The sequence below is a fragment of the Drosophila miranda genome, chromosome 3 (assembly GCF_003369915.1).
Source record: "Drosophila miranda strain MSH22 chromosome 3, D.miranda_PacBio2.1, whole genome shotgun sequence".
NCBI classification, from domain to species: Eukaryota; Metazoa; Arthropoda; class Insecta; order Diptera; family Drosophilidae; genus Drosophila; species Drosophila miranda.
Genome location: NC_046676.1, coordinates 3,889,207 through 3,901,720, shown reverse-complemented (window position 1 = coordinate 3,901,720; position 12,514 = coordinate 3,889,207). Strand labels below are relative to the sequence as shown.

The 12,514-nt window shown below is 42.5% G+C and overlaps 2 protein-coding genes across 3 annotated transcripts; both read left to right on the top strand.

The window, feature by feature from the left end:
* Nucleotides 1-29: 29 nt before the first annotated feature.
* On the top strand, nt 30-1,328 carry LOC108160305 (methylglutaconyl-CoA hydratase, mitochondrial). The gene is made up of 2 exons (XM_017294218.2): nt 30-439; nt 498-1,328. Exons 1-2 carry the CDS (start codon nt 121-123, stop codon nt 1,073-1,075), a joined length of 897 nt encoding a protein of 298 aa, XP_017149707.1. The 5' UTR covers nt 30-120; the 3' UTR covers nt 1,076-1,328.
* Nucleotides 1,329-4,465: 3,137 nt separating this feature from the next.
* On the top strand, nt 4,466-12,463 carry LOC108159485 (proton-coupled amino acid transporter-like protein CG1139). Of its 2 annotated transcripts, none has more exons than XM_017292816.2 (5): nt 4,466-4,770; nt 9,757-9,872; nt 9,948-10,182; nt 10,959-11,080; nt 11,152-12,112. In XM_017292816.2, exons 2-5 carry the CDS (start codon nt 9,757-9,759, stop codon nt 12,110-12,112), a joined length of 1,434 nt encoding a protein of 477 aa, XP_017148305.1. In that variant the 5' UTR covers nt 4,466-4,770. The 2 variants fall into 2 exon arrangements, with proteins under 2 accessions (XP_017148305.1, XP_017148306.1); XM_017292817.2 differs by lacking the exon at nt 4,466-4,770 and adding an exon at nt 8,376-8,478 and having other exon boundaries at nt 11,152-12,463.
* Nucleotides 12,464-12,514: the final 51 nt, after the last annotated feature.

Here is a 12,514-nt window from a genome sequence, read left to right as displayed (position 1 = left end):
TCATACAACGATACATATGAACTGTTACCGCTTTCCAGCACTAGCGACCACAGCTGTTTTTGCCGGTTTTATAACAATCTTTTTCCGTTCCGTATTTTTTTGCTATATTCTGTTAATAAGATGTATCTGATAAATAAAATTGCCAGATTTTCCCGCCAGATAGCTCGCCCCCTTGTGGCGGCCCGAAATTTGGCCGTTGAGGCGCCATTAGAAGGCGGTAATGAAGTTTTGATCGAACGTTTGGAAGGTGCACAGAAAGGTATTACAGTACTTGGTCTCAATAGGCCTGCCGCAAAGAACTCTTTCAGCCGGCGAATGGTTGATACCTTTGGCGAAATATTGGAAGAAATTAAAAAGGATAATGGTTCGAGAGTGGTTGTCCTACGCAGTCTCACGCCGGGCATCTTCTGTGCTGGCGCTGACTTGAAGGAGCGTAAAGGTACAAATTACAATCAATGGAATTTTAAAGATTTTCAATAGTGTTATTATGATTCCAGGCATGTCCACCGAGGAAACCAGCGAGTTTGTGTCGAATCTACGAAACCTGTTCATTAGCATTGAACAATTGCCGATGCCCGTAATCGCCGCATTGGATGGCGCTGCTTTGGGGGGTGGTCTGGAAATGGCTCTGGCATGCGATATACGCACGGCAGCTTCAAATACCAAAATGGGTCTGGTAGAGACTCGACTGGCCATAATCCCTGGCGCCGGGGGCACTCAGCGACTTCCCCGCATTCTCTCTCCCTCGCTGGCGAAGGAACTTATTTTCACTGCCCGAGTCTTGGATGGAAGTGAGGCCAAGGAGCTGGGTCTGGTCAGCCATGTTGTAAGCCAGAACGAAAAAAATGATGCTGCCTACCAGCAGGCCCTAAAGCTCGCCGAGGAAATCCTACCCAACGGTCCAGTGGGTGTGCGAATGGCCAAACTGGCTATTGACAAGGGTATGCAGGTCGACCTAAGCACGGGCTACTCCATTGAAGAGGTCTGCTATGCTCAGGTGATACCCACAAAGGATCGCCTGGAGGGACTCGCCGCGTTTGCCGAGAAACGCAAGCCCGTCTACAAGGGAGAGTAAATGGAAATGCCACGGTCCTAACGTTAAGCTGAACAGTGCATTTATAAGTTATTCTGCTATTGTCGTAGACACACACAAACACATGGCCGAGCCCAATTTGCTTGGTTTTATATAAATCTAACGATTCTATCGAGCTGCCAAATAACTTGAATTACGGTAATTATCCAGCTATTTTTAAATCGGTCCGCTGACGCATCTCCTTTTGTTCATGCCAATGCTAATTACAGCCATTAAATACCACCCCACCGATTGACATCTACTTCTATTTCCATTGCATCCACAGCATGGAACTGGAACTGGAAATGACATGCAAAGCTCACCTTGATCATGTTGTCGCTTGAGCTATGCGGAAACAGATATTTCTTTGGAACCTCCCAAGTTCACAAATCATTTAGAAAGTATATATGTATTGTTATGGGGGGCCATAGATATATGTATGTACAAATCATACGTAAGTACGGGTCTGTAGAACAATTTCTTTTGTCGCTTGAGTCCGGCAACTGTCAGACTAAGGGAGTTGCTATTGCTGTGCCTGCATTTGTTGAATACTTTGTAATTTGCATAATGCAAATGCATAATGCGTACTGCTCTGACTCGTCTTTAGGGCGTGTTCGACACTTGTTATTTTCGGGGCCCGCTCGGACAAAGGCCGTTTGTCGCCTGTGGCAAGAAGCAATGAAAAATACAGCGAAGCCACAGCCATTACTGAAATCACTTTTTGAAACAAATAAACAGTGAGAATCTCAAGATGAGGCTGCAACCGGTTTCTCCACAGCATGTCAAGGAAGTTTATTTTGGCCGTCTCATCCCACCTCCACTAGCCCACATTTCTGTTACATCACAAACACTGACACCACCCACACATGATAGCCCAGAGAGCATCAAATTAAAATGCGGTGCGGGTGTTTGACATCGGGCAAGGTCAGTGCCGTTGATCGTTGCGCTGCTTGACATAGCAGCAGCAGCAGCACCGACAGCACTTCGAATCCATTGAGATCTGAAACGACAATCTTTAGAGCTAATGCCAAGCGCAGTCTGCATATTAATTAGTTAATTACTCAGCGCTGAACTCGTCCGATCTGAGCCGACCCCAAAAACAGTGTCAGAAGGCAGATCCGGAAATCAAATGCGGAAGCACATCAGTATATTAATTGTGATTATTCATTACCATGAGCGATAATAAACACAATACGAATTGGATTTTTTTTGTTGCGAATTTTTCGCCGAACAGTCTGAAATTTAATGTTGTTTGTAATTTTTCTCAGTTGGTCAGAAAAAGCGTGATTGGCATTGTAATGAAGGGGCAGATGGAGTCTTACATTTTATATTTGGGGGATCTTGGGATTAAACTGAATTACACTGTTTCCAGGTATTTGAGCAGCGAGTTGTCTCACTTGAATTAGATTGATGGGAGAGATATGTGTTCAGAAGCTGAGCGCTATATGTACGTATGTATGTAGATGTAGTGGAAAGGGTATTCTAATTGAGAATCCCCGGCAGGCCCCGGTAATACCTTAAGAGCCCACCCATCTAGCTTTCACAACCGGTAATTCTCCATTAATGTGATAAAACTTTATCAAGCTCAACCGAGATTGTCAATACGGACAGCCACTGTGGTAAATATTTTCAAAATTCACTACGCTCAATCGATAAGGAATCGTTAAGTCAACATTGCAGCGGCTAGAGCCGAAGCTCTTGACCTGTTTGCAATGGTCTTGTCTTCTCTTCGATCCACAAGCGGAACCTTTGAGCTTATCAATTATCCAAGGCTTTCCCATAGCGTGCGTATACGCAACATGACTTTGTCGTACGTCAAGAAGAACATTGTTCCCAAGCAATATAAGATTGCTCTGCGTATAACAGGTGTACTTTTGTGGCGTGTAATTAAAGATACACGATAAACGCTGTTCAATAAAGTCCCATGTCAGCTCCCCAGCTAGTGGAGAGACATTGTTGAGGGTATTAGATCATACTTTTAGTAGTACACTAGGGCAATTTCAACTTGAAATTTGTATTTTAAATGCCGCCATAAATCTGGGGCATGTGACAATCAATTAGGACCGACAATATTTGAACTCGAAAAATTCCAAATGCACATCACGTGAAAAATGCATTTCATTTACAGTCTGTGCCATAGCAGAAAATTTTCCACTGCCCCACTGTATGTAACTACAGCGGTTGACGACGAATTGGTAACGAATCTAACACATAATGCGGTTATCTAATCTAATCGTTATCTACTGATCCACCTAAAATTGCCGAAATCGGATAAATATTAGAGACCTAACGAAGCACGTTGTTTCCTTATTGGTTTATCCTTCCTAATGCCCGCACTTTTCTGGCATCGCCTAAGATCTGAAATAACAGATACGAGTATCTCTAGGCATCTAGAGAGGAAAAGAGTGGTTTCAAAAACTTATTTCGATTGTAAGTTTGACTTGAAATAGTGGCCTTATAAGCTTACTTTGACTCTAATTTGTTGTCTAAATCTGTAAGCAACCTGCCAAACAACAACAAAAATCGACGACAAGCCACTGCAACACCAATAAGCTACTTGAAACGAGTCAAGCACCAAGCCCGATGATCTGTCTAAAGGAGCAGACTGCAGAAGCGGGGAGGGAGAGAGGCAACCCCTAACCAACTAATAGGAGACCAGAAAGCGGTTCGAAATATCTCACAAATTCTTGAGTTTGCTAATGTTAAATGGTCTTGATACTGTCGTTAGTTGCTAGTAAACTGGTGTGACGAAATATGGACAGATTGATGGGTAGATAGATAGATGGGTGGTAGGCTGCAGAGTGGGCAGACTGTGTGTCTGTGCTGCATACAGGGTGAGCCACAGAATGGAGCATGACTTTGGACATTTCTCGGAAGAAATCCAATTAGATATGCTGCTGGATACCTGTGTTCATAATGTGGAACCAATCAAATTAATACTACTCGTATTTGGCATATCTCTGACCACATTCCTGAACAGCGTGTAATCTTCTTTAGATAAGGAGGAGTTTTACATCACCCACTTGTCCTCTGCTTACTTCTACGGCGCCTTCTACGGCGCCTCCTCCAACAGCTGCACGCACCACGCTGCGTATGAGTAATGGGACGAAGGCAGACCTGTCTGGCAGCCGAATGCCCAAATCTGAATGATGTGTAGAAAGCACCAGTACGCACGCTCAAACACTCGCACCGAGAGAGAGAGGCCGACTTCGCCCCACCTGCGTCACGGTATCGTTTATTGCCCATTGCGCTAATTGCACCAACCGACTCTCCTCTCCCATCTGGAGTCTCCAGTTGAGCTCTCGGCTGGCGGAATATATCTGAGTGTTCGGGGGGCTTATACATGTAGCCGCCACGGCGACGCCGCCGCAGCAACAAATTCAAGCACAAACATTGGCTTAATATCAGTCACTAAGCGATCGCCCGACTGTTAACAACATAGGCAGAAAAAATAGCTTGGAAACAAGCGTTTAAATATTACTTTGTTATGGTTTGATCGTGCTTGTTTCTCTTGATTGCCTCTGCAAATTCGCGCCATCAAGCACATCGCAGGCGAAAATTAACGCGTCGGTGTGAAAACACTTTTTTGTGAACTTTTCGTGTCAATGTTGAAGGCGACCTGTACCCCTTCCCACCAGCTAAACTAAATAAAGGAATTAAAAATAAATTACAATTAAGTTTCATAAACCAGCCAAAAGGTAAATATCGGGAGAATACCTGCCGAAAGTTGAGCAATTACTTTTTTGCCTTTTTTTGTTTGTCGCGTTATAATTTAGTAATTATTTATAATTAATTCCTGCACATCAACTTAGCTATCGGGAAATTATAATTGATAATTATCAGATGCATGTGACACGGAAAATTACCCTAAGACCAAGGCATTCCAAGCTAGTGGGGGCATTCCTGGAAAATTTCCTGCCCCCGCCTCAATTGCCAGTCATGGCAGGAACGGAACCCGAGAACAAATCATTTCACCAAGCTTTTATTTCGCGCCTGTGATAAGAGCCGAATTGGATGTCATAAAAGATTATTGACTAAGTTTTATCTTGGCAGCTACCTTACAGTGCCGCTAGTGCAATAAACTTCAAGTTTTATTCAGTTTCTGACAATGGTATTCCTCCCTTGACATCCCCCGCGGCTGTCAGTCAGAGCTGGCGAGGCAAGGCATTATCTCATCATCGCTCGTCATTATGATTGTGATTACCGATCGAGTACCCAATCAATTATTCGGCTCGGCTCATCCGCTTTGCATATCGAAAGTCGGTGCGATAAGGTCGCCAGCAAAAAGATTCGAGTACCTCGAACTGATCCGCCTTACAGCCATCTCGTCTGACACTGAGTTCCTTTCCCACTCACTAAGTATCTCGGGCACAGGCGCCCCTAGCCCCATGCATGCATGTACATATAATATATATGCACATATGAATGGTTGCATTGACAATCAGTCAGTCGTCAATCCGGGCGGACAACGGGTTTTCTTTTCGCTTCTTCTTTCGGCACGTGAAGCGAACGCGCAAGCAAAACAAAGCAGAAAACACACAGAAGCAAAACGAAACAAAACAGCAAAAACAGAAAACGTCAAAAACGCAACCAAAAGCTGTTTTGGCTTTACCGGAATCCATTGACCCAAAAGAGATCCTATAAACACTCAATTCAAAATTGCTGTAACCAATTAACGGCCCTTAGTCGGCGATACAGTACTTGAGAATGAGCAGGGAAGCAAACTCCGAGCGAAACTGGGAGAAACCCAACGGTGCTGCAATCGAGTTTGTGTAATAACGGCGAAGGCCATTCGGGAAACAGATAGACGCGAGAGGAGGCAGATGGGGTCTGCCATCTTTTTAGGACAAGAAGATAAAAATATACATCCTCGTATAATTTGACATAAATATCTGAGAATAAGGCTTTGATAAAAAGGAGCAGAATCTTAAAATAAATGTCACACATACTCGAATACACACTCCAATGGTTGGCGTTGGCCTCTTTCATTTTATACCTTCTGCAAATAATCTTTTAAAAGGAGGACCTGAATTATCCCTGAATTTTTTTCAATTGTATGGAAGAATAATAGGGAATAAGGGAATAAAGAATATTTCAATTTGACTTGCAAACACATACAACACATATATACAGAGCCCGATTTGAAAGAAATTTCACCTGAATATTCAATAAGCAAACAGTGGACAAGGAGCCCTAGGTTAAGTTAGGACTCAGATTCATCCATGCATCCAGAGGATAACAAAAAACTATTTTTGCTGGCTGAACTAAAAACCGCTTGGCAAAATCGAATATTCATTTTCGAACACAAAAAAAGGAACAACTAAAAATATCATTATTGCATTGATCATTAAACACTTTTAAAGAGGATGTTTTCGGGGGTTATTGATGCATATCTAATCTCAAACAAAATACTAAAATTATCTATGAGTTATTTAGATAAAGTGCTTGAGGAGAAATCAATTAGACATCGGCTTAAAAATGCATAACTATTTGATCCATGCCTTTATAGATCGTACTAGAGAAATAATTAACATTTACATTTACATTTATTGCTGATCAGATCCCAGACATGTCTAATAATAATGATCTAATCCCACTATCAAAATACATGTACATATATGCACATATGTATTTAGTTGTTTTGTTAAGATTTGTGTTTTGATTCGGCATCTACTTGTCTCTAAAATTTAGAAGAGTTTGTATCTGCATTTTAACCTTATGTACCGAGACGGTATGCACGATACGAATATGTTTTATATATGTACATCTAGATATGTATCTCAATCTGTGCATCTGTATCCGTTGGATACGGTTCGACCGGTACGGTCTAGGTATCATCCATTGGTTGCCGAATTGCCGAGCTGCTGTAAGGCACAGGCACAGGTACAGGTGGTACAGGCAGGGAAGAAATCGGTTGCTATAGGATAGCGGTTATATCCAGCAAAGACATCGGGCAGAATCGGCAGAATTGAACATTTTATTGCCATCTGGCTGGGATCACGTAACATTTTCCGTTCGATAAACAACTTTGAACTTATGGCAAAAAATAAAAATCCAATAATCTGCACAATTCTATGTCGGTTATACAGATGTGTAGAGATGGTATGGGTATGCCTATATAGCAGGCTAATTTCCGAAGCTGTTGAGCTGAGGATCTTTCCACTCTTTCTTTAACTTGCGTGGAAACAAAGATTATACAAATTAGCATATAATTTGTATAGCAAACACTCGAATCGAAATCTTTGCGTATTCCGTTTCGCTCATTAGTGGAACCTTAAAGAAAATACTGCTTCAGTGCCAGGGCACGAAGGCTTAACTTACCCAATATATCGATAGCTGATTAGCATGATCATAAATTCTGATTCGAGTTTATCTCCATAACTCCTAGTGACGCACTTAACACGAATTTGAATTAAATTATAGATCTAATGACCCAACCCAAGTAATTGTCCATAAAGCTAATAAGCGACAACTTTGGGCCGACTAACGACTGTGATAGCCAGAGAGCTAATCAATGGCCACATGTCCTGATATGTATGATTTAGTATCGATTAAGTGGAGCGGGCGCGTGAGGTCGTATAACTGCCCCCCAGAAACACAATTAGAAGTCGATCATAAAAATTTACCGTCGAGTTGTGTGCCGCTCCAATAAATGGGAATTTCATCGAGAGAACAACATATAATATTCGATCGTAACACATGCCATAGGCATCCATGGGTATGCATATCCCCAGAACAGTATGAATTGTGCTGCCCCTATTTTTGACGACTTCGAATAATCTTATCGGGCGACATAATAACAATAATATTAAACACGCCTTACTCTGATTACCGATTTCAATATTGTATGTATATATTGTATATTTAAACATTTTAATCGCTAATTCCCCAGAACGAAGTCCAAGTTTTTAGGGATAGCTGAGTTAGTACCGTTCATTTATAGAGATACCATGTGTATTTCATTGATGAGTCCTATTGCCTGGGTTTCTCTTCGTTCCGGCTCTGTTCTGTTCTGGCCAGCAAATCAGGTGAATGAGTTTGTTCTCGGGTCAGGTTCGGCTCAGTTTGGGAACGATAAGGTTATCGGGGAGTCATTTATAATTGATTTTAAAGGTAGCTTTGAGCATTTTATTATTATAGGCATTTGGCGAGTATTTGTTGTTTATTAATTATTGTTGCCTGTCTTGCTTTAAGCCGTTATCATTTTGGGACATTGTTACTCCAACCTTTTCCGACACTTTTCGGCGCCGTGGCACCAACTCATGCCAGGCCCACTCAAAAGCATTCCCGTACCTCATACCCGTAGCCGCTTATTTGAACTGATTATTCAGTTGCTTTTGGCCAGAGGACGCGTTCGGTCCTCAATCGCTCAAGATCTTTTCGGACCGTACTACGCTAGCTGAAAAGTAAGTTCCCGGACTCGAGGCTCCCAATAAGGAAATAAGGAACTAGGACTAGGGTCAGAGAAGTGCATTTAAATATTTGACAAAATGTTTCTTTAATTTAAAAAAAGTCTTTTAATTATTCCGGTGTTGCTTCAAAAAAAGTGTTACATTCTATATGTATGTGCCTTTAATACGATTACTTACAAATCCCAAGCGAGCACATTCTTCACAGTAATGGGACATGACAGATTTGAAATACTAGTACATACATATACGTGATATACGCCCTCTGATTTTTTAAATAGCATGCAATTATATTCTTGGGCCGAAGATCTGCAGATGTATTCCATATCACACATTGGATCATACCTCCTTCGATGCCATTTTCTAAAACATACAGTTATACATATAGTCTACGCACATATGTATGTACCATTTTAACTATCATATCATTCGTGCTTCTGTTTTGTGTCAATTATATCGTATATTCTTGGTCAAAGGACTTTTAACAAGCCATTTTATGAAAATTATTTGGAATAGATGAGTTCCACTCCGGAAACTTTTATAAACTAATTTATGAGCTAGGTTACTGCGGACTTATGGTTATTTATACCCCCATAAAATGTTGTTGTCCTTTGGAACAAATCGGAGGAGCCAACAACAATCCCATGCGCATTAACAAAGTATTGTAATTGTTTCATAAATTTTAATTTATAGTATAAGAGAGACGGAAAGGCTTATAAATAACACTCTGCCATGATTACGCTAATCTTAACCCACTCACAGAACATAGTCAAGTATTTGGGGGAATTCAAAAAATTAAATGACTCCATTGAGCGCTCAGATACGATATCGGGAGGGGGCTACCACATACCGCTGATTTAGAATCGCCTTTATGGCCAACAGTCAAAGTGAGTGAAATTATAGGCGGTCTTTAGGGCCATATGGCTATAGAGCCATAAAGCAAAATTTTATGAATGCAGTCCAGTGTTTTTTATTTGCGGACCCCCAGCCCCAGGCACCGATTCCAGTCGCTGGCGATAAAGATCTGCTCGTATCTGGAATCTTTTTGCTAAGGCTATTGTAATACTTGAAAGCTCCAAGCTGTCGATAAGATACGAACGGCATGCGCCTAGCAACCCTTCAATGGATTAGCACAAGCTGCAAAAGTACGAACGAAAGCGAATCTCGTACCGGGGGTCATTGATAGTCGCCTACTCGTGTCGATTCATCATGTGATTGAATTCCCCGTAATTACGATCAATTTCTCATTCAATTTCGGTATCTCTGTGCTTGTAGATGACAGATAATGCAGGATTTAAGCCAGATGCGGAGGTGTTTGCTTCGGCAGGCGACAATCCACCCGCCTATTCAACATCAACATCAGCGATCTCGTTAAACGACTTCAATTCGAAGTGAGTACTTGAACTCTCTGTAGATCATCTAGTATCTGGACCTTAAACATTTTACTCTCTCTTTTTCGCATGCAGAGCCAACTTGACAGAGAAGAATCAGCTCGCACTCTCCGAGGATCCCTATAGTCCCTTTGAGCATCGCGATCCAAAAGGAGCCAGTACTGGAGGCGCTTTGGCACATTTGCTCAAGAGTTCCCTGGGCACAGGAATTCTAGCCATGCCTATGGCCTTTCACAACGCCGGCCTGGTCTTTGGAATGTGCATGACGCTCATCGTTGGCTTCCTCTGCACCCACTGTGTTCACATATTGGTAAGCAAATCGATCTAAGACTTAGCACCTGATTTAGGCTGTTGACTTAAAAAATTACCAAATAAACCATTACCAGCCGAGCTGACGTATTTGTGAGTTCGCTGAAGTAGCTCAAGGTGCTGTCCCAAGTCATCTGTCAATGGAATTTGAAAGGCCTTGATAAGGCGTGCAACAGATAGTCCACTTACTGTATTCCACACCTCTGGAAGCCAGACATACCGCGATATGGTCTAATCAGAGAGAGATAAATACAATTTATAATTATATCAGCAATCAAGCTAAGTTTTATTGTTGATTTTATTTATGATCATGCATTTCCGATTATCGCAAATCCTTCAACACATAACTTCTCAGAATTTAGACGTACTTCACTTTCCAGACAGTTGTACAAAACCGAGTGCGACTAAAAATCACATTCAGATGCCAAGAAAGCCCAAGTCACCGGTCTATACATATTAATAATCCACTTGAGACATACAGATTTATAGCACAAATATTTTGTACAGTCATTTTTAACCTTTGTCTGTCTGTTTAAATAATGTTTACTACTAAGAGATTACTTTAACTCTCCAGATAGAACCGATGCTTAGCTTTCACTCCGTAGGATATAACGCCAGGTACCAGGCTCTCCTGTTAGCACTCCACCTTGGATTAGCCTTTTCTATTCAAGTTCACTCATGATAATAATCAATAATAGAAACAGAATACCTGGTTTCGATCCAACTGGTTTATTTGTGATATGAAGAGCTTATTTATCGTATATTTCTTTATTTCAGGTGAAAACTTCGCACAACATTTGCCGCGATGCTAAGGTTCCAGCTCTGGGATTCGCTGAGACGGCTGAGAAGGTGTTCGAGTACGGTCCCAAGGGCATGCGGCCCTATTCAAACTTTGCCAAGTACGTAGAAAAGTCAAATCTCACTGCATTAAGCAACAAAAAAAATTTGACAATAATGTGCATTGTTTCAGGCAATTTGTGGATGTTGGCTTGATGGCCACCTACTATGCGGCGGCCTGTGTGTACATCGTGTTCATTGCTACCTCCTTCCACGACGTCATCAACTTCGACTGCAACCTGAACTGGGATGTACGAATCTATATTGCCCTAACGGTTATTCCGTGTCTGTTAATCGGACAGATCCGGAATCTCAAGTGGCTGGTTCCGTTCTCGCTGATGGCCAATGTGTTCATTGTGATTACCTTCGTGATTGTCCTGTACTACATGTTTGACGAGCCACTAGTCTACTCTGATAAGCCGCTGATCGCCCCGGCCGCGCACATTCCCCTCTTCTTTGCGACGGTCATCTTCGCAATGGAGGGAATTGGTGTAGTGATGCCCGTGGAGAACTCAATGCGCAAGCCTCAGCAATTCCTCGGATGTCCTGGTGTTCTTAACACGGCTATGATAACTGTGGTCCTGCTCTACGCGATCATTGGCTTCTTTGGCTATGTGAGATTCGGGGACACGGTCCGTGGCAGCATCACGCTCAATCTGCCAGAGGGCTCCTGGTTGGGCGACACGGCCAAGCTTCTGATGGCAGTGGCCATTCTGTTCACCTTTGGGCTACAGTTCTACGTGCCTAACGAGATCCTCTGGCGCAAGATCAACCACAAGTTCAGCCCTGAGAAGCACAACATTACACAGATCATGCTGCGCAGTGGCATTATTCTGGTGAGCGGAGGCGTGGCCGCGGCTATTCCCAACCTGGAACCGTTCATCAGCTTGGTGGGCGCCGTGTTCTTCTCACTGCTAGGCATCTTTGTTCCCAGCTTCGTTGAGACCGTTTACCTTTATCCCGATCGTCTGGGTTGGTGCAATTGGAAGATGGTAAAGAATATTATTTTGGGCATTCTGTCCATCCTAGCTTTGATTGCTGGTGCCGTGGCCAGCATTGGGGAGATCATTGAGATGTACAGCGGCGATGACTAATGGGATCTCTAAAGTTCCCATCCCACCCATCGTACATGGACGATGGACGATGGACGATGGTAGTATTAAATACGATGCAGGTACCCCTACAGATGGAATCGAAAACTGAGACAGAGAGATGAGAGTTTGAGTTCAAAGCGCAGTCATCTAGCTCCGCCCCGCGGCGACAAGGCGGTGTCGGAGCCAATGCCGATGCCGCTGACTGCATGAATAAGATGATATTAATGTTTAAGTCTTTATGTGTGTGCATGTATAAGTGCCTCGTGACACCAAAACTGCTAAACTGCAATTCATAGAATTTATAAATGTTATTATGTTAAGTCTATAAAGAGAATGCTTCTGAAAATGAGATTGAAATTGTTTCCCTCCTCCGTTTACTTTCTAGAATAAAGGTCGGATAAT